Genomic DNA, 22,976 nt, shown 5'->3' with positions numbered 1-22,976 from the left:
CAGAAAGTCATTTTTATTTATTTTGTAAAATAAATGTTTGAGAAAGGCTAACAGTAAAATAAATTCTTGCTTTTCTTGGCTGTGCTATGATGAGGAGTGGAGCTGTGGCGGTCAATTGGATGTGTTCTGAGCCATTCTGCTTGCGCTTCTTATGGGAAGTTCACTCTGTAGTGTCCTTTTTGCTGCTTCAAAAATGAGCAACGTGTGCTCAGCCACTGAATGAAGGGGAGGGAAGGCATAGCCTTGTCCCTCTGAGGCTGTGAAGTACCACCATGTGCAATGGCCAACATTCCCATTCCAGAACTAAAGAGCGTCCGTGTTCTGTCTTTCTCCTCATACCCTCTTCTCCAAGTCTCTTCATTCTGCCCAATCCACAATGCTAACCACTGTCTTTCTGGCCTCTAAAGTGCTAAAGCTGCGAGCACTTTTCTCCATGTGCATGGAGGACCCATGTCTTGACTCAGTCCACTTTGACTCCACTGTCTCATCCTTCAATTTTCTTCATTAAAACACTACTTTGGGGAGGCTTGCAGGCCCTAGTCCTTCCTTCAAAGAAGTGTTCGCTAAATAGATGACCCAGAAAACCCAAACAAACAAAAATCATTGCACCATCCTGGCATGTTAAATGTCAGCTCCAGTCTGTATGATGACCATTTAGGCCCCAGCCTTGCAAACACATAAGCATGTGCATAACATTACTTCTGTGAGTCGTTACACTGAATTTAATGGGCTACTCACAGGAGTAAAGTTTCATGCTTGATTTAATGTTTTCAGGATCAGGGATTTTAAGGAATGCTGGCCAGGGACCTTGTCCTCATGTTTACCTGCAAGAAATTGTCTTTAAAATGTCTAGCACATTTTTAGCATTGCTATATTTATAAGAAATAATAATGATAATTCTGTCATATATAAAATCCATTAGTTGGCTGATGTTCCAAGTGTATTGCTGATCTCTGTTTCAAAAGGGTGGAAATTCACTGAACTGCTCACTTGTTTGGTTATCTATAGCCCATAGGTGTGAGGAGTGTTTTAGAGGTGAAAATAAAATATGCAGTAAAGTGAAGTGTAGTTCAAGCCAGAAGTATTCCCAACCTACTGGGACTTTTACCTGTTTGAACTATGCCTGAATTTAAGATAGGATGAATTTGAGCCTAGGTCCCTGAAGATCTTACAAGCTGATCAATTTTTCACTCAGTTACAGAGATAAGTTTGTGTGAAATAGTCACAGTTCTCATTGAATTATATTAGGAAGGTACTGATTTAGAACAGTAGCATTCCATCTTATTTGTGTGTTTAAAAGAAGCTTATATCCTCCAGAGGGAATGAATCTGGTGGGTGTACTATGTAAATTAAGGGGCACAGATGATGCAGATTAGGCACTACTGTATATTCCAAAATACTAGGGATTAAGGTTGACATTTCTAACCACATATATCCAGTGCCAGCTTTTGGCATTCAGAGATTTAGGGACAACCAGAGCATGAGGTTGCTTCCCTGACCATCTTGGCTAATAGCCACTGATGGACCTATCCTCCATTAACTTATCTAATTCTTCTTTGAACCAATTTATACTTTTAGCCTTCACAACGTCCCCTGGCCATGAGTTCCACAGGTTGACTGTGCACTGTGTGAAGAAAAACTTCCTTACATTTATTTTAAACCTTCTACCTATTAATTTCACTGGGTGACCCCGGTTCTTGTGTTATGTGAAGAGGTAAATAACACTTACTCATTTTCTCCACACCATTCATGATTTTATAGACCTCTATCATATCCCCCTTTAGTCGTCTCTTTTCTAAACTGAGCAATCTTTTAATCTCTCCTCATATGAAAGCTGTTCGATACCCCTCATTATTTTCGTTGCCCAACTCTGTATTTTTTCCAATTCAAATATATCTTTTTGAGAAGGGGTGACCAGAACTATACACAGCATTCAAGGTGTGGGCATACCATGGCTTTATATAGTGGCGTGATATTTTCTGTTTTATCTAACCCTTTCTTAATGGTTCCTATCATTTTGTTAGCTTTTTTGACTGCTGCTGCACAGATGTTTTTGACTGCCGCTGCACAGATGAGCAGATGTTTTCAGGGAAGTATCCACAATGTCTCCACACTCTCTTTCTTGAGTGCTAGCAGCTAATTTAGACCCCATCATTTTTTATGTATAGTTGAGATTATGTTTTCCAATGAGCATTACTTTGCATTTATCAATATTAAATTTCATCTGCCATTTTGTTGCCCAGTCACTCAGTTTTGTGAGATCCCTTTGTCATTCTTCACAGTCAGCTTTGGACCTAGCTTTCTTGAGTAATTTTGTATTGTCTGCAAACTTTACCACCTCACTATTTACCCCTTTTTCCAGATCATTTATGAATATGTTGAACAGCACTGGGCCCGGTATGGATCCTTAAGGGCTCTTTCCACTGTGAAAACTGACAATTCATTCCTACCCTTTGTTTCCTATCTTTTAACTAGCTACTGATTTATAAGAGGACCTTCCCTCTTATCCCTTGAGTGGTTAGTTTGCTTAAGAGCCTTCGATGATGGACCTTGTTAAAGGCTTTCTGAAAGTACAAGTACATTATATCCACTGGATCACTCTTGTTCACATTTATTTTTCCTTCTAAAAGCATGCCTGCCAGCACACCAGAGAAGGAAAATCCAGTCAGGCCAGATAAATTCCTCAAAGAGAAAAGACAGTCCAGGAGAGCCACTCCTGATCCATAAAACTGCTTGCAAGGGGTATACTGAAACCAGTGGGATAGTGACCAAGCCATTTGTCTCAGATATTGTTATTTATTTATTTATTTATTATGATACATGCAGGATCAGATTCTCTAACGTAGGAGGTACTCTTTGCACATCTACATGAACCTAAAACAGCCAGAAATGGCCAGTAAAGAATTTCCCCTGTACAGGGAACTCTTCTCCAGCATAGCTGCCTCCTTCCCTGTCACCTCCCATCTCTGATGAGGTGTGGGAGATGGTGGGGAGGAAGTATGACAGAGCAGACTTCTGACACACCTGATCTTTGACTAACATAAAGTTCCCCAGGGACCTTACACCAGTGTGTAAGTTAGAGCTGCTCCCTGGTAGCTCTAATTTGCACTGGGGCTAAGTAGCTCAGGCCCATGGAGCTGCAGCTCCCTGACAGTCCCCCTTCTCAGTGCATCTGTGCAGAGCTTGGACACATTCAAGAATCTGCCCTGCCGGGTTTAAAAACACACACAAAAATTGGAGTGGCTAACATGAGTTTGGGAGCAAAGGTTTTAAACGGCTTTCATGTGGGATCTGGGATATTTACTCACCACTGGTATTCATGATCTGTTTTATTGTTTATTCTTTCTTTCTTCTAACACTGGCCAAACCACCTCTTTTTTTAATAATCCCCTCTATTTGTCTTAAAATTAATGTAGAATTTTTGAAGTTTCAGTGAAGATGATGAAAGTCTGCTGCTCACTTGTTTTGTTAAATTGACTCAGCTGAGGGCAGTGTTCCCTGTTTGTAATTGACGGGGGTCCTTGCTCCTAAGGATGCAGATTCAGTTGGGCTGTGCTACTGGTAGATGGGCAGCACAGTGGGGAAATTGTTGCACTTTGTGGTTGTTTTTAGAGCAGGGTGGTTATTCTGTCCTCCCAGCAAGTGTGTTACAATTAGTTCTTTGGAAAAATGGGGCAAAATTGTGTAATTTTCTTTCTGTTTTTAATCAATTTAGTTTTTGTTGAAATTTGCTGACCAGCGTTAGCTGCAATGGCGGCAGCAGCAGGGAAATAGATTTACTCCCAAAATTGCATTTCTTTTGTGCCAATCCAGGCCGCATCCAAACAAATACCAGTGTCAGCATCTAGCTGCATGTATGCAGCATTTGAAATTGAATTTAAATATAAATATATATAGACCTCTACCCCGGGCACCTGAAGCAATGTTCTGCTTGCGCATCCTGTAGAAGAAAATAAAATACAAGCAAGCAGATCTGACTTATTCTGACTGTTAAAGGGCTGTGGTAGAAATCAGTCCACAGAAATTAGAGATGGAAAAGAACTAAACATTCATCTGGTGCATTCCTCTCTCAGTACCAGATTATTCCCTATGGTTTATAGCATATTTTTCTAGCGCTTTGTCCAGTCCAATGACTCAAACAATGGTGTTTCCACTGCTTCCCTTGGAAGTGTAATAGGTCTCACCAATAAGCAGTGATTTTCTGATATTTAGTCTATTTTCCTTTGTTTTAACTCCTGGTGAGTACCAGGTTCAAGAGAGCAGTCTTATACTATCTTTCCTGGATGATAGTGTATATGTTTATATCACATTATTGTGACTCTGTAGCTCCATTGTATGTAATGTAAAGTGTTTATCAAAATCAACAACGTTACAGTGCTCAAATTAATGCAGTTTGTGAATTAGTGTACATAAAATATCTGGTACACTCACAGCACTTCATTTTGATCACTTCAGTCTTTGCTGGATATGCTATTTATCATGGTTTAAAAGGAATTAACTTTGCAAACATGAGTAAATCACTCAAGTGTGCAAAAATATGGTACTAGAACAGGGGCAATTATCTGAAAATCTTTTGGAAAGAAGAAAAAAACCCTGACTAGTGATACTGAAAGGCAACAATCCTTTATATTAATATTAAAGATTGCATTGTACTCAGACAAGGGAATGTTTGGCAGTCAGTTTAAATGTTAATTATATATATATATATATATATTTAGCACACTGGAGCCTGCTAAATACCTCTGTTTCCTTTATGGACAGAGCTTCGGTGCCAAGAGGTCTGAACCATGTACAAGTATAGATATGCTTGTATCTGCAAGATTGCCCCATTGTGAACCAAACAGCATACATTAATGTACAATCACATATTGATTATGTGGTTCTGTAGTTGTCTGGCTATATCAAAAGAAGGACAGGAGACATTTGACATGGATTTAATCAGGCCGCAACTTCATTATTAGATGTCTGGGACTATCCGGCAGATAAAAGTGTACAGTGCAGGTAACCCCATGTTTATTCCATAATTACCTGGGTGGCTTTTATCAGCTCCCCTTCTTTTTCCATCCAGGTCCCACTAGCAAATCTATGGCTGGGACCTTGCCATCCATCCCTACTCCCTCTTAGGAGGGTTAAGGTGGGCTATACTAATGTGGGGTTGGCTCCCTGCTGTACCAATCATAGGAGTCCCCAACTGCCCCTGTTCGCTCCTTTACCAAAAACCCTTTTTAAGTCCTTTTCCAAGCCTTTTATCCGGTCACTGTATACCTTTCCTGTGGAGTACCTGCACTGGACATCCACCACAAGGAGGCTCCAGCCTCAGCCTGCTCCGGGCAAAAGCGGGGCGTTAGGGCACAGGGCTGCCCCTTTAAACTCCTCATTCTCAAGGGATGAGACATATTTTCTATTAACAATTTGGGCTATTACTCACTTTTATTTCTGTTACTTTAGGAAAGCACTTACATTCAGTGTTAAGAATTATTTAGAGGCACAAATATATTTTTAGTTGTGGTGTGTATATAACCAGCTTTACTATAACATCTGAGTTCCTTTCATACAGCTGAATTTATGAATTTATCTTCAAACTGTACACACAGTGCTATTTCTTTTTTAACTTTGTCTTCTTGGCACAGTTCTGTCCTGCAACATGATTACTGTTCTCTGTCGTGAACGATATCATTTGTAGCTGAAGATTACAGTACGGTAAAGGTGTTTTGTTTAAGTTCCACTATTGTTCGAACATTAAATATTTGTTTCAGTATTTTCCTACTATCTCTTATGTATTTACAGAAAACGTGGACCAAGGTTTTCAAATATGAATGCCTGAAGTTAGGCTTCCTAATCCATTTTTAGGATCTAAGTGGCCCAATTTTCAAAAGTGCTGAAGAAGTGCTAAAAGTGGGATTTGAAGCCTGAATGAGGCTCTCTTTTTGAAAATCTTGGCCTGGATTTATTGGAAAAACTAAAGCAAAATCTTACTTTTAACCTTGTAATATTATGTGCATAAATCTGTCTTCATTAGGTGGTGCTCATGAAGGTCTTCAGCACTTGGGTCCTTATGGCAATATCCCAAATATTGTGGCTGAGTTGACAGGAGATAATATACCAAAGGATTTCAGTGAAGATCAAGGCTATCCTGACCCTCCAAATCCCTGCCCTATTGGAAAAACAGGTTATTCTATTCTATTCTATTCTATTCTATTCTATTCTATATAGATTCTTTATACCATGCTCATCATCATAGTATCTGAGCACTTTCCAATAGTGCATAAAGTCAGAGGTTCTCAACCGTTTTTGAATCATACTCCTCCTGAGCATTTTTTTTTACTTGTGGCCCCCTTACTCCCTTACAATAGTTGAGAAGCATGGTGCATGGGGTCACAATGCCATTCAAATTTGGCCCAGCCAACCCTCCATCATGACAGGCAGATGTAGGTGTGTTTACAGGTGCCCTCAAGGCTGAGGTGTAGTGGGTCTGCAAGTCAAGCGGGCCTTGGGGCAGAGGTGTGTGGGGTTCAGCTGAGTGGTCAACTGGGGGTTGTGCTGGACCTAAACTCTTGTTTTGTAATTGGTTTGATGTTAAGTTGGCAGCAGAGTCCGTCACCCTCCAATAGGAGCTGGATTACCCCATCCCCATTCCTTCAATCCCCAGGGCAGGGTTGGGGTGATGAGCCCTGCACCCTACAGCTGGCCCCATCTCTGAGACCCGTGGAGGCCCTGTGCGGGAGTTGCAATGCTGGGGCTCCCCTGTCCCAGAGATGCACCCTGCGTGAGGTAAAAACTCCAGCTTCCCCCTGGCGCCACTCGCTGGGGACTCCTCGAGCCCATCCCTGGCACAGCCAGGCAACCATGGAAGGCAAAGTGATCCAGGTTGCACAGGCGCCGCTGCTGCCCTGAGGGCTTGGCCCGCGCCACCTGGCAGAGGTGGAGCTGCAGCTGGGTGAGGTGTGAGACCAGTGCTAGGAGGGCCAAGCCCGGGTGGCGGTACTCGATGTGGAGCTGGGGCAGCAAGCAGGGCGAGCCCTCTGGGGAGCTGGGTCCCTACCTGCAAGGATCTCCATCCCCCTCTTTGTCCACCTCGGCCACCTCCTCCAACAGGTCATGATAGAGAGGCAGCTGGGCCAAATCATGTTTGGTCTCTCCCCTGGGGGGAAGTATAAGTAAGGCTAAGATTTTGTCACAGATATTTTTAGTAAAAGTCATGGACAGGTCACGGGCAATAATAAAAAATTAACATCCGATGAAGTGAGCTGTAGCTCACGAAAGCTCATGCTCAAATAAATTGGTTAGTCTCTAAGGTGCCACAAGTACTCCTTTTCTTTTTGCAAAAAATTAACGGAAGCCTGTGACCTGTCTCTGACTTTTTTACTAAAATATCCATGATATAATGAAGAGCCTGGGCAGCTGCCGGTGGGCTGGAAGCTCCAGGATCCCCCTCCGCTGGTGGCTCCAAACTCTGGGGGTTCCCCCTGCCACCCGCAGTAGCTGGGAACTGCAAGAGTCCCCCTTGCTGCCCATGGCGGCTGGGAGCTGTGGGGATCCTCCCCACCTCCCGCCCACAGCAGGAAACCCTCCAGCTCCCAGCCCGGGCTGGCTGAAGTCATGGAGGTCTTTGGAAGTCACAGAATCTGTGACTTCCATGACCTCCGTGACTATATTGTAGCCTTAAGTATAAGCAGAGGAGTGTTTTTGTTTTGGAATTTATTTACACACACACAGACTCATACACACAGGCACATACAAACACACACACTGCTTGATGTTAGAGAAAGCAAGGTCTTTACTTACCATAGGTGGTAGTGAGGTTTGTGATAGTTCTTAGTTTCTGGGGATGTTCGTTCCACAGTCTTGGGCTGGCCCCCAAGAAAGCTCTGTTTCCTGCATGAGCTTTACCCTCATGGTAGAAAATTCCATTGTGCCAGAAAAACAAAGTGGTGTTCATCTTGGAGCTTTAGCTGATCCTTTCAGATACCCTGGGCACAATTCATGTGAGTTCATAGTTCACTAAGGGACAGATCCAGCTGTGGTGTGCCCAAAGGGTTCCAGCACTGAAATCCGGGGCTAAAATCTGGTTGTTTGCCATGGGAGCTGAATGGGCTCCAATGGGAGTGAGCACTATATTATTTAAACCATATTTTAAATTTCTGAACTTAGATGTACTTTCATAATTGAGAAAAGTTTTCTGTGTGGTATTTAGTAATGGTATTTGGATGAGATACACTAACACAATTATCCTTAATCTTTTCACTAAATGTTCAGACTGGCTGTAGAGCTGTTCAGAAAAGAAAAAAATATTTTTCATAAACATTTTTGCAATGTTTTCCCCATTTTTTGTCAAAATTCTGAACATTTCCAAACAGCCCTAATGATAACTTTATATGAAATGTATGAAGAGCTCACGATTGCTGCTATGTAGAGATAGACAAAAAGTATGGTGACTGCTTCTCTTTGAAGTAGTATCTTACATTCATATTCAGTTCAATGAACATTTTGTCTGACAGGTTTAGATTATATTTTTCCCCACTGCAGGGAAATTTTGTCTCCTGTATATTTACCCCTCAGATCTTCTGCTAGTGGTTAAAAGAGCAAGATTAAAATTGGTACTTCAATGGAATGATGTTTAAGAGACTCCCTTCTATTCTTTTTCTTAGCTAAATAACCATGATTTTGCCTAAGATGATGCATCCAGACATGAGAATTGAGAACATTCCTGGAAAAGTGCTGCTAACTGTGAAACCTTCTTTCATGGATACATTTTGAGTGGAGATTATATCTACTAATATCTCAGTAGGATGGTTTTCAGAGCCTTAAGTGGAAACTCAAGTCTGTGTCCAAGTGGTGACTGTTAAAACTATATTAAGCAAAGAAATTACTAGAGAACTTCCTCATTGAGGTTTGTGGATTTGTTTAATGGAAAACAAATCTTTCCAAGTTATTGTTTGTACAGTAACGCTGGTATCCATCAGTGCTGGATTAAGGCAATCTGGGGCCCCGAGACAGGGCCACCACAGGCCTGCTACAGCCCCATCCCTGGCTTGAGGTGATAGTGATGGGTCACCCACGCACAGCCCTCTACTCAGGAATGGTTGAGGAGCAGTACCCTACACAGCTCAGGTGTGGAGTGGTGGGGAGTGGTGGCAGGGAGCAAGTTACAAATTATTTCTGTGCTTGGTTGGTAGTTAGGATGAGGGGCACAGTGGTAGTTCAGGAGGATTCCTCCCAAGCAGGTGAGGAATAGCAGCGGTGGCTGGGGCCCCCTTTCTCTCTGGGCTTATCCCTAACACTGAGCACATCTACATTGCATTATAAAACCCATGGCAGCATGTCTCTGAGCCTGGCTCTACAGACTCAGCCTCACCCTATGGGTGCTAAAAGCAGCAGTGTCAATGTTCAGGCTCAGGCTGGATCTTAGGCTCTGAAACCCAGGGAAACGGGGGGGACGGGGCAGGGTTCAGAGCCTTAGCTCCAGTGCAAACCCACAGTGTCTGCATTGCTGTTTTTAACACCACTTTAGTTCATACTTTAGCATAGTATGAACCCTGCAATCCCAGTCCATAGATCTGGGACTTGCTCCCTGCATAGACCTGCTCACTAATGCCTGCAACAACAGTGGGCTTGGGAGGAGGGAAGTAGGCTACAGGCTCCAGCAATAGGCTGGAGGTCCCTTCCCCTCCAGGCAGTGGTAATAGTCTCCATTCCTCTTGGCCCATCTAAAGAGCTGCAGCGATGGCAAGAACAGTAGTCAGGAGGGAGGCAGAAAGCAAGTCCCATCTTCACAAAAAATTCAGAGCAGTTGCCTAGGGCCTTGTCCCTCCCCAGACCCCCCGAAGAACCAGAAGTGGCCGTGCTGGGCTGCCCTCTCTTCAAAGGTACTTACCAAAGCTGGAGACCTCTACTATGAGTAGTAGGAGTTAGGACTCTTGTCCCTTCGTTTTCTTCATTCCTCCAGTGGAGCACACAGTCTTGTGCTCCTTACAGACTCTGGCCTCTGCATGATAGCATCACTGTGATATCATCAAGCAAAGACATTATTCCTGAACCAGGAGCCCTAGCACTATAGCTATGGTGCCTAAAGAATAATCTTACCCTTGTCCATAATTATATTGTTGCTCCTTTTCCCAATAGCAGCCAAGTGGTAGTAGATGTCCAGGGCATGGCAGGTTGGCTATCCAGTGGAGGAGGAATCAGTGATTATATACTAAGTGGAACTTCTTTTATTTATATACATATACTAGTCCTAGAACAGAAGAGGTCAAACAGCATGCAGGGAAATCCCTTCTTGCAGGAATATCAGTCCAACATCAGTGCCCGGTTCTCAGGGAGCTACTGTCTTTATGAATTGATGCTAATCAGAGACTGAAGCAGACAGTATATTCCTCTAGCTGCTTGCACAGCTTCCTCCATTCAGAAACAGTCTCTAAAAAGAACTTTGCATAGCCCAGAACCTAACAACACTGCTTGTCTTCCCAAGACCGAATCCAAGAAAAAGAATTTGGAAAACTTTGTGCAACAGCACCACCTGGTGGCATCTGCCATAACAATGTTTTACAGTATGTGCCATTTTGGATTTTCCCTGCAGAGCCCAAGTGTGGAGTGGTTGCATTAATGGGTACTGCTGCATGGCCGAGTCTAGTTTACTTTTAATAGGCCAGAATGGGGATTGAGTAGCTGAGCATTTCATTAGTAAGATGTAGACTGAACATATGTCTCTTTAGACTCTTGAGAGTAAGGGAGCAGAAGCACAATCTGCTTGAGAATTATTTTCACCACAGTAAGCAGGACGGTGTCTTGTGCTTAAACTTAATTGCACCACATGTAGCCTCTGCTCACACCTCTCCTGAAGCACTCTAATCTTATGCTGCCTGTTGCACCCCACACCAGGATTTGCACATTCATAGTTATAATGTCATGATGAACTTTTGCAGCAGTTCTTTACAAAAATTAGTGAGTTTTTCAAAAAATGGACAATACACACACAGAGACATAAAAATAAAAGAATAGTTCAGGGCCTGTTTCTGATCTCTTAACTGAGATAACTCAGAAACTCCCTGGAAATCAGTGAGCCAGTTAAGATCAGTATCAGAACCTCAGTGTTTTACAAGGATTTTGAAACAATTGATTTTTCTTTATTTTAAAAAAAATGAAATTATGAATAATCTTATTTATATTCAATGAGAGTACACCACTTTAAGAGAATTACTTTCTCTAATTTCTTGCTGTACAGAATAATCTTTATCACTACCTGCTGGATTCTAGGCTAAAGATTTATTCATTAGGAGTGATATTCTGGCCCCAGTGAAGTCAACAGGAGTTTTGCCATTAATATCAATGGAGCCAGGATTTCACCTGAGAGAGGCAGCATAGATGTCTGTTCCAGTCATGCTTCCTATTGGCTCTTTGTCTCTGTAGACCTGTAATGTATGTAAGCAGCTTTGGTGTCTTTGTTCTTGGCAGGGCAGCTATTCTGAAGTGACCCTTCTTGAGGCATGGAAGACAAGTTAACAAAAATCTTCATTAATTGTGTCCTCTCATCTCAAAAGTTATTGGTTCCACACCAAAGTTATTAACTTTTTTTATTTGCCAATTCAACTACTGCTAATTTACCCTCTTTATCTAGTTCCATAAACAGGTCATAAGCACCTAGGTAAACAGATAGCAGAAATGCCTTTTCAAAGCTCTGAACAAGTGGCAGAAGAAACTCCATGCACTGTCCTTCATCTGGGTCAATATATTTCAACACAGTTGTATTCAAGAAGGATTGTGTTGGATCATAAAAGGTTTCAAAGCCTTCCTCAAGTCTGCTTCTGTCTCTACTGTTAGTTTTTGTCTTAGAAGTTGTTTGAAAATGGCACTTATGCTTCTGTAATACTGAGGACCGCCCTTCTCTCTTGGGGAGGAGCTGTCATCAAGGAGCTAGTCTAGGATTCCAGGTTCAGTTCCCTGTTCTGCCACATACTTACTGTGTGACCTTGGGCAAGTCATTTAGTGTCTCTGTGTCTCAGTTCCCTGTATTATTAGGGGATAACAGCTCTTCCCTTCCTCAAAGGGGTGTTTTGAGGATACATAAATTACAGATTGTGAAGAGCTCAGCTACTTTGATGATTGGTGTCATTTAAGTATCTAAGATAGATCTCATCATAACAGCTGTAGGTAGAAAATGGCCTCTACAAAGTCCAGTTGTTCTCTTGTGATGACACCAAGTTCAAACAGCAATACAACCTGCTGACAAACATATCAGACAGGTTTGTCAGCAATTTATGAATATTAATCCTGCTGATGCTCTGAGATGCAACTTGAGGAATTGTCCATTGTATTTCAAATGTGGTTGCTGGACATATCAAAATGTTAACTGAACTGCAGATTTGCCTTTGCTGTGCAAACTTCAGCCTCAAACTGCATTGAAATAGGGGGTAAGTGCCACGTTAAAGATCTGCAGTTCCCCTGAACAGAGTGGCTAACGAGAAATGTAGCTCCATTCAGGTAGTTGCTTATTAAAGCAGATTCTACCTGGACTAACATAGGCATTCTGCCATGGGCTTCCCAAACAGAATTGCTGAAATCTCTTCACCAGAACCAGTTTGACTCTAGAGAAAGTTCCTGTGGTAGCTGATAAACTGCACAGATATCTCTTTAACACTGGGGATTTTTTTTAAAGTTGGGAGAATACAGTGTTCTGTCTAAAAAAAATTAGTCTGTGCCCTTGGGTTGGGTGTGATGGTGGAGTGTGGTGGTGGGCGGGGGGAAGAGGAGTGGAATTGGAAAAGAAATAGATTTAACTTTCAAGCTGCAAATGGGTTGGCCTTAAGAAGATTTTTACAAAAATTAAAAATACCCTAACCAAGCCCTTTCAGAGAAAAGCTGTGTAGCATTTCCAGTATCCCAGTTTTTATTTAAAGTTTGTATTGCATAACTGAATTTAAGAAATGTTGCCACTAAATATGAGTTGCTCATAGTGCACTGTGCAAGTTGGGAAGCAGTTAATGCTTTCTAATTGATTTTTGCAGCTGACGATGGGTGTCTAGAAAACACACCAGACACAGCAGAGTTCAGTAGAGAATACCAGCTGCACCAACACCTTTTTGATCCAGAACACGACTATCCCAGGCTCGGCAAGTGGGTGAGTAAATCAGTCTTCTTTATTTTTGCAGCAGATGGAATGTCTGCTGGGTCTGCTAAATGGTACCACACAGCTGTAAGGAGAAAGCTATGGGTTCCTTTCTCCTGAAAAAAAGAATCATTTGAAAGGAAACTTCTTAAAGAGATGTACCTACACCTATTTAAAAGAAACCAACGTCAAATTAATGGCAAAGAAAAAGTGAAAAATATATTACTGATCAAAAGGCAATAAAAGTTATAGAAAATAGAAGCCTCTAGCTTATCACCTGTTCTAAAGCATGATGACTATATACCTGATAAATCCAACGACCCAAATGGATCATATTCCAACTACAAGGCACCGATCACTAAACCTATTTATACATTTTTAGCACAAAATTTCAGATCACAACTATAGACCAGGGCCTAGATTTTTAAAGGTATCTGGTCATTGCTTCATTGTGCATTCAAGGCCTATGGCCCAGATCTTCAAAGGTAATTAAGTGCCTAGTTCCCAGTGAAATCAAAGGTGCCTAAGTACCTTTTGAGGATCTGGACTTACATGACTTAGACAGCTCAGTCCCATTTTCAAATGTGACATAGGCATCATTGACTTTCAGTAAGACTTAGGCTCCTAAGTCACTTAGACCTTGCAATGCTGAGCAGAGCAATGCCTAAATACCTTTAAAAATCTGGGCCTGGGAGACAAGTAATTGGAGACTGTACTGTTAGCTAACACACTGAGTTTTAGTATTGACTTTCGTGAGACCAGGATCAGGCCTTAAAATGACCCAGTTGAAATATCCCCACTCTGAAGCTTCCATCATGTAAAAAGAGACTCTTTTTCAATACAATTACATGGAGTCGAAGCTGTATTACAAAATTAGTTGAATTTTTTTGGACCATGACAAGATTTTGAGTACATTCTGGATAACAAATATAGCAAGTAAAATAGGGGCAAAATCTTGCTCTGTTCATACAAGCAGTACAATAACTTCAGCAAGACTACTTACATGAGAATGCAGGCCAGATTTGGTCTGAGGAGAGTTCCGCTTCTTAATCTTAAAAAATACACTACATCAATTAGATGTCTAATACCAAATCTAATACCAATGTAAGGCACCATAAAGACAAGAATTACAGGTCACCACTAGTACTTGTAGAACAAATCAAGAAATCTTATACATAGTTGTAACTCTTTAGTTTAGATAAACTTATGCTAAACCAGTTTTCCATATACAGATATTGATAAACGGACATGCTTGGCAGTGCCTCCTCTTGCTGTAATCATGAGACAATGATACATCATTTAGGACCAGCCCAGTTTAAGATTTATAGCCTTAATTACTTCACTTATATGATCCCTAAAATTCTAGGCAGAGTGAAGCCAAATATCCAAATATTGGAAACTCTTATTGCAGTCTAAATAATTAGCATCAAAGGTTGTAATATTAAAAACACCAGATGGTGAACTCAGTTTACTATTTATGCCAGATAACATTGTTAGTTTTCTTATTATTCATAAGTAATTTATTTTCATAATGCCACTTTGAAGACTATAAAAACATGTCTGCAAGTTTTTGGAATATAACAATATGTCAGAACCAGGGTACATCATACTATGTTGTCATTAATGATATACACTTAACCAATTGTGGGCAATCATTAGTTAATATTGTAAGATACCTTATCTTGAGCTTTGTTGGGTTATTTTTTTAGTTTTCCATCAGTTACTACTAATTCAGGAAGAAACTTCCCACATATGGATTAAAACAAATTGTTTGCTCCCCAACCAAAATTATATGCGGCAGCAGCAAAGCCAAGTCCAGATCTTTTTAATTAGAGATGAAACAGCTGCTAATATCTATGGTCAAATGCTCTGCTGAGATCCAGCACAGTTGCCCCAATTGCTTCCTCATCATACATTGTTATATATTAAAAAGATAAAGAAATACAGCGAATGCTGCTGTTGTAAGTAGATTTTACTCTGGGAGAACTATAGCAGAAGGGCAGTCTAAAAATTACCTAACTGAGATTTTAAAAATAAGAGCCATATGATGAAGGTACAGGCCATTCAGTTGTAGGTCACTGTTTGGAATCTGGCTTAGATATGAAGTGAGTGACCAAAACTAGTTGTTCATAGCCTGTGAGTTGTCCAGTACACAACTGTATACACCCACATCATCTGACTCCTCCCAACCCTCCCCCCTCCCCCAGCTGTCTTTAGTTGACGCATGCGTTGGCAGTTTCAGTAGAGAGGCCAAGGACTGAATACACATAAGGGGTGAAATATCGTATTATTCTAAACCAGATTTCCCCAAATCGTCTGTTACAGGAGGCTGTAGAGTCCTGTAACTAAGAATCACTGCACCCTAATACCCATAGAGTCAGGATATCCTCTATATCAGCACAAAACCTGGTCCACTGTCAAGGGCACATGTTAGGGCAGGGACCACCGTCTAACCCAAGCCCCTTTTTTGATCTTGGCACCACTGGGTCAGTGAACTAACTGTTTGTTCTCCCTTTGTCAGCTCCCAGAGCAGACAGACAGCATGTGTTCCTCTAATATTAATAATCAAAGCCAAATGATAGTTGCAGGTTAAATAATGTTGATTTGTTTATGAAAGAGAGGGAAGAAATAGATTTTTAAACAAGAAAATAATGTACTTGAGTGCTTGTGTAGTTGTGGAACTTATATATCACTAGTGTGTGTGTGTGTGTGTGAGAGAGAGAGAGAGACTTCAAGTCTGAAAACATAATTTATAAAAGTTAAATAATGATAGAAATAACCTCATATGGCAGAGTCCACAGGTCCGTGTTTGTGCCAAATCTATATAGTTCAGTTATTTAATGCGGATACTAATATGCAAACAATGATAAACGTATCTGTTTAAGTATAAGCATCTGTGTCAATTTGTATTTTTTTGTCTGAAACAGAAACATCCATAGATTGGCTTGTTCTCTTCCAACTCTTCTAAATAGTGATCTTTATGCTTCAGAGGGGAAGGGATCCTAAAAGTATGATGAATTAATTTTTCTTGCCATGGAGAAAATGCTTTCTTTTTCCTTTCCAGCCATAGACCTGAGGCTGGTGAGACAACTGAGATCACATGATTCTGGTGGTTCCTGTATGTAACTACTGGTTCTCCGATCTCCTAGCTTCTGGCCAGAGAATCTTTTATTTTTTTCCTTTTTCTTCCTTTCTGGTCAGACTTTCTTTTGCAATAGGGAAGTATTTTCCATCTAGATTCAGCTTCTCTCTACCCTGTAGCTTATCTCTTAAACTGGTGATATCGATCTAGAGAGGTGCATGAGCTGTTGCTGACTTCCAGAAAAACTTCCACTGAGACAATTTAGTCTTTCACATGGGAATATTTCTTAGACTGGCTGACACCAGAAGTTTTAAACATGCTCATGCTATGGGAGGCAAGGAAAAAGAAGAGGCAATAGAGTTCTGTCAGGCTATCTGACTCATAATGATACATGTGGAGAATTAAAAGACAATGACATTTTTGAATAACATTTCTTTGTACTAAATAACATGAATTTCCATCTCATCTTGAGGCTAGAAACAGTGCTGGTTTAGTTTATCAGAGTGGGTGGACCAGAGCCAGTAAAAAAAAAAAAAAAAGATAAATGGAGAGCAGGAATGTAAGTGCACCAGAAGACAGAGACTTCAGTATGAAAGAAATTGCCATCCCTGATCCTTAGATCTTGTTGAAAGCCTGTAGCTAGCACTTTATAGATTTCTGTTTGTACTGACTTTTATTATGTTTACTTAATATCGAAAGATGGTGGGAAGCAGAACAGTATAATATGATAGCTTAACCTCACTCATCCTGTTGGAGCTGGAGTCTCCAAGTGCTGAAATGAGCAAAGGTGTAATTTTTGGACGTCTCAGAAAGATCAGCTTTCTTCTTTTAAAACTTGACCTTGGTTGGTGACTTTGTAACCTACACACCTCCTGGGTGTGGTGTTCTGTCCGGTCTAGTGGCACTGAGAGTGCTTAGAGAGAGAGATAAATGAGTCTGCTCTACGGCTTTAGCCAACAGGCAGTTGGCTTTTAGCTCATGCAGTAGAGGCTCCATGCACTAAGCTCCAGAGCTCCCCAGTTCGATCCTGCCCTACAGACAGACCCCACATTATAACCTCACACCTTTGTCTCTCAGAAAGATGTCTCCCCTACTAATCAGGGATGGTTCTATGTAAGTAAGTGAGGACCTTTTAATGAATGGGGGGATGATATCTGTTCATATTTTTATGGCAGCCCTACCAGGCTAGTATAGCTGAAAGCAATTGCTGTTCAACAGGGGCAGGTGGCATGAAATGTTACAAAAGAGGTGTAATTCACAGCTGAATTAGAGGGAGGGATTCTCATCAATTTTGACACTGTTTGCTCACAAGAATGGAACCGTTAAGCAAAACATAGGGATGGTGTGATTGCAGTACACCCTGCCATTTGGCTTTTCATCAGTGGATAGTCCATCTAAAGAACAAGGACTTTGATAATTTTTCAGCCAGATTCTGAAGCCATTTGGATGTTTTATAATAGATTTTTAGAAACGTATGTACACAGCTATATGTGCATTTCTATGGTAATTGTGCATGCTAACTGCCTGTTATCAAATAACTGACTTACAGCAATTGTAATAATCAGGAGCACCAATTATGTTTTTTGCTCAAGCACATTTCTAAACATTGGGGCAGCAATAATGATTATTAGGAAGGGTTACATCAAGGGTTGTTGACCCTTTTTAATGTTGAACAATAACAACAGATTATTCAGTTCAATGTGCTATATTTCTGTTTGGAACTGTACATAAAACTTCAGACATGAAGACTATGTGACCTGGAGATTCTGAATTGAATGATAAAAAATATTCCTCAAGGTAGTAAGTGTACAACATTGCTATTGCATTATTCCTTTTAAGTAAGTTCTGCTAAATGATCATATAAATCTAAAGCGTGGAGCTGGGCAACCTCATTGGCTTGAAATTATCACCAATGAGATCTAAGAAGAGATTCCACCTCCCATGCACCCATCTATGGCATTACCCAGGTTGGTTACAAACATTATAATTTGAGTACTTAGGCTCCACTTCAGACCCTAGTGCTCAGACTAAATAACTGGGCTGGATGCTAGGAAAATGCACAGAGAGAAGGGGAAAGAAATCATCCACCCACCAGGTTGTATAAGCTGTATGCTGCTCTGAGGCCCAAACACATATGCCCCTTCACAAGCACATATTTTCAGATTTGCTGTTACTACATGAACCCAATCTTAGATCATAACCCTATCTGCTCTGTGCTACACATTATACTTAAATGGAAGTTATGGTCTTAAATCACTTCCAAACAGACTAAACAAAATATGATCTTGTTGAGGAAGAACAGTTCAATTATGAGGAATTTGCCTGCCTGATACAAGTGTTCGCTTTAGTAGCCGTGCCCCTTTTTCTACGACAGAGACTATTTTCCCCCCTTAATGAAAAGTATAAGGTCAAACAGTGTGTGAAGATAAACTGCAAATGATGTGCTGGTTCCTACAGGGAATAATTTACACATCTGCCTTTTTAAAAATGTTAAATTGAAGTTTTCCCCAAGTGAGTTTGCATAAATGATTGTAGCCAAGAATGTCTCTCTTTGGCCAATTTACTCTCTGTTCCTTTGCCTTTCTGGCACACCCCAGATGAAATAGTTGAGGTTGGGCAAGAGATATGCCTTGTGAATTTGGGTTTAATGAACATGAAATGTACAAAACAGACAGTTTTGGCAGATGTCATTGTAGCTCTCCAAAATGTTTGTTTTTCTCATATCAAGGCTGCACAGAGGGTAGAAATGTTTTGTGAATTTGTCTCTCATTCTCTATTTACATGATCAATGTTAGGTCAGTTGTTTATAGCAGAATTAATGGCATTGTTTATATACTGTTTGCCTTTAAAAATGTAATTCTTCTCTCATTGCATTTTCAGGTTGCTTCTTTTTTTTTTTTTCCTAAAGTATAATCAGAATTGAAACAAAATCTGTTGAGCATGTGTCTGATATTCCAGACCTTATTTGAGTTCACTACTTGTATGAAATATAGCAATATGTGGAAACACTTATACAAACTGTGGTCACAAAGTCATATTTTTTTCCTCATCATAACTTTCCTTTCTGCCAAGACATTTTTTGGCAGATTTTAAAAGGTTCACTCTATTAAAAATGTTATAGACCAAATGGTTTTTAGAAGCTTTATTGGGGGCACTATTTAAACAAAGGAAGGATTGGGCACTGAAAGAATTTCAGCAGAACTTTTTTGCATAGAGAATAGTAAATATATGGAATAAAATACTCACAGAAATAGTGTGAGTGACTAAGATAATGATTTTTTTAAAAGGAATTTGGAAAACATATATAAAGAAAAATATTGAACAAGTACAATTATCATTTCAAAAGAAAGGAAGAGAACTACAACAGACTGGTATCCCAACTTCCTTGTATTTTTTAATTAATAATAATTTCCCTGATCACTGAGGCCCTGTACACACAAAAAATTACAGTACAGTATAACATCTCAGACTGTCTAATATGCCTGTGTTTATAATTGTTGATGACACTGACTATCCCTGAAGAATAGCAAAATATTGTATTAATAGCTGCAGTAATCAAAATGTTTCCTTGTGGTTTATCTTTCCAATAACATGACATTCTGATCTAAACTAGTTTCCAAAATGTTCATATGCTAATATTTAAATAACATAGTCTTGCCTTAAAAGAAGAGTTAACCAAATTTGATCCATATTTGTATTTTTTTGTAGAATAAGAATTTACTCTTTGAGAAGATAAAGGGTGGACCAAAAAGAAGAAAAAGGGTAATTGTCGGAACACAACTTGTTTTAATTTTAATATCTTGTTTCTGTGTAGCGCTGATGAAGATTAAAAGGGTAAAATCCTATTGCTGAAATGAAGAATTGGACTAATACATCTGTATTATAACTTAGAATACTACTTGAAGTCAAGACATTACTGTGATAAACTACAGTGCCTGGTTCCATAAAAGTCCGCTAAGCCTAAATTTTATTATTCTATCACAGCCAGCTGCATTGCATTCAGAAGATGTATTCAAGTGAAAAGCTTTCCCGTAAAATCTAAGAATTATATTAACTTGCTTTTTAAATAGGTTTTATTTTGCATAGGAAATGATTTTGAATAACATGGATAATTTCTCCTTCAAACTGAATTTTAAAAAATGAATTCCCCATAATAGGTATGTGTAAAATCCACTACCAATGCTAGATCCCTATAGAAAAGAATTCTGCCCTCAGCTGCCTGTGTCAACATGCTGTAAGGGTGTAAATCACAGCAGATTTTGTCCCTATAATTGATGTAGTTCTGTTAGTTTCAGTGAAGTTACTACTGATTTACCCCAGGTGTGAGAGGAGAATTAGGACCATTATTCTGCATCCAGATGTGTCACAAACTCAACTGAATGGGTTCTTCTCCTGATGACACAGAATTTTTGCACCCTCCATCTCGCTAACCCCTGACTTCTCTCACTGCTCCTGTCCCTTCCTCTGTCTCAGAAAAGGTATTTATCGTTCAACTTTGTTGCTGCTGCATTTCTCCATAAGAAGAAAATAGGACTTTGAAATGTAAAGTGCATTTCCACACTGGCAGCAGGGGTTCCATATTTATTAGAAAATGAGTAGTCTGTATTTGGAATAATTGAAGCAGAAAGTAAAAAAATTGTTTTTCTAACTTCCTACCCTGCAATCTCAATCAGGAAGCCGGAAGTCAAGTTGAGTTCTTTCTGATTCACACATCACCAGCCATAAACATTTTGCAGTTAGAATTTACTAATCAATTCTGATGATTACTACATGACCCAGAAGGATATCCACCTCCCTCTCCTAGACTTTTGTTGGTTTTGCAGTGCTAACAGGGAAAAAAAGTATCAACTTATTGTAAGTCAGTAAAGTAAGCGGATGTGCCTCTGGGAGCAGATATGTAGCGTAGTTTTACATAGTAGAACTGCACTTTAAGATAAGATTAGTGAAATGTGCAGATCAAAAAGAAAGAAAGATGTTCTCTGTTTGCATGCTGCCTGACTTAACAGGGAATGTAATGCTTATCATCCTCATATGAGAGAAAGGATGGCCCAGTGGCTAAGGCACTAGCATGGAATTTGGGAGACAAGGAGTCAATTTTCCACTCCGCTACAGCCTTCCTGTTTGACCTTGGGCAAGTCACTTAGCCTTCCTGTGCCTCAGTTTCCCATGTATAAAATGGGGATAATAGTTCCAGCTCCCTGTTAGTCCCCCTTTTCCACTGAAGAGAAGAGAATCAAGACATTAGCATTTTATTTAGATTATACTAAAGTTTCTAGTTAATCCTCTCATTTATTTCTCCACCTTGAAGGATTGCAGAGTAGGTACAAGGACTTTTTTCTTTTTAGTGGAATGGATTATTTTTTGCATTAGAGCTTATTTAGGGAAAAAATTGATTTATAAATATTAAAATCTTTCCCTGGGAGCTATTTGTTCTTCATGCACTGAGAAGAAAAATTGGCAACCAGAGAATGAGTTTTAACATTTGCAAGTCAATCAGTTCTTTCTAAATAAGCTTTGTGTCAACATTCCCCCCAAAGATTTGTAAAGCTGCGTGATGGAACTATATTATATCCTACTTTTACTAAACATGACAAATTATTGTAATCTAATCACATAAACACTGTGTGCATGTGAGTAATCCATAGAGTTCATTTGATTTATTTTCCTATTCGGATAAAACACATATAATATATTAATGGTCTGGTCTGGTCTGGTAGAGGCTTAGGGTTCTTATTTTCCATATAGTGGAACTAGACTACGCTGGACTGGAATCACTAGAGCAGTGACAAATACAGTAGAGTAATCACATGGAGGGCACAAATATTCCAAGAGTAATGATATGGGCATGTCTGCTTGACTGACAGGTCATTGGGAAGACAATCTATCAGTTTACATTTGACACTCAGATCAGTAAGCATAGTTTTATATATCCATTATTGCTAGTTACCTTAGGATATATTTTCTCATTCCTAATCAGTATCTTTTTAATTAATTTTTTTTTTCAGAGTGTGAACCCATATTTGCAAGGCCAGAGACTGGACAACGTTGTAGCAAAGAAGTCTGTTCCTCATTTCTCAGATGAAGACAAGGGCACCGAATAAGTACAATGAAAATGAATGATGAAAATTCATGCCACCCTCCCGTAGATCACAATATTGCTTACATATAATCAGCTATTAAAATCCTTGCAAATGGCAGCATGTTTATTATTTATATAATTGTGGATGAAAAACAGATGTATTTATAACATTGTTCTCTTGGATAATGAAACTATGATTCTGCTTTCTGTTAAATTATGGTAATAGGACCTTTTAGTTGTTTTTGTTTTAGTCATGGAGTGCGTTTTAAAAATATTAGTCATTTTAGTAACTAAAAAACGTGAGTTAATAGCATTAAACAGCAGCTTGTAAAGTGGAAGATGATATAAAAAATTGCCCAGTTTAATTCCAGTGTTTATTCTTATATTTTCCCATGTTTGACACATGAAAATTATAGGTTTTTTTTTTTTTAGTTCACAGATACTGTGATTTAACAAACTAAAGTAATGATAAATGTTGTTTTACCCAGATACTTTCAGCTTTTGGTCTATTTTAATAAATATTCAAGCAATCTACAATGTTTACAGAGTGACGTTTTCCACAGTATTTGGAGGATAATCTGCCTTAGTTATTGCCATGCTAACTAGAAAACTGTGGTTTGAATCTACAGACTGAAGTATTTTTCCTGATCAGTTTTTATCATTTCACTATCTCATCCTTCCCAGACACTCACACTCATCTTGGCTACCAGCTG

At 39.7% G+C, this 22,976-nt stretch overlaps 1 protein-coding gene across 1 annotated transcript in view; it reads left to right on the top strand.

Moving 5' to 3' along the window:
* LOC144265882 (neuroendocrine protein 7B2-like) overlaps positions 1–22,285 on the top strand; it is an 84,459-nt gene extending 62,174 nt beyond the window's left edge. The window contains exons 2-4 of the mRNA XM_077818936.1: positions 6,020–6,169; positions 13,002–13,114; positions 22,190–22,285. Of these exons, the coding sequence (XP_077675062.1) occupies positions 6,020–6,169; positions 13,002–13,114; positions 22,190–22,285 (359 nt within the window). The remainder of the gene's footprint in view (positions 1–6,019; positions 6,170–13,001; positions 13,115–22,189) is intronic.
* The last annotated feature ends 691 nt before the right edge of the window (positions 22,286–22,976 follow it).

Source organism: Eretmochelys imbricata, chromosome 6 (genome assembly GCF_965152235.1).
Source record: "Eretmochelys imbricata isolate rEreImb1 chromosome 6, rEreImb1.hap1, whole genome shotgun sequence".
In the NCBI taxonomy this organism is placed as follows: domain Eukaryota; kingdom Metazoa; phylum Chordata; order Testudines; family Cheloniidae; genus Eretmochelys; species Eretmochelys imbricata.
This window is presented reverse-complemented; position numbering and strand designations above follow the sequence as displayed.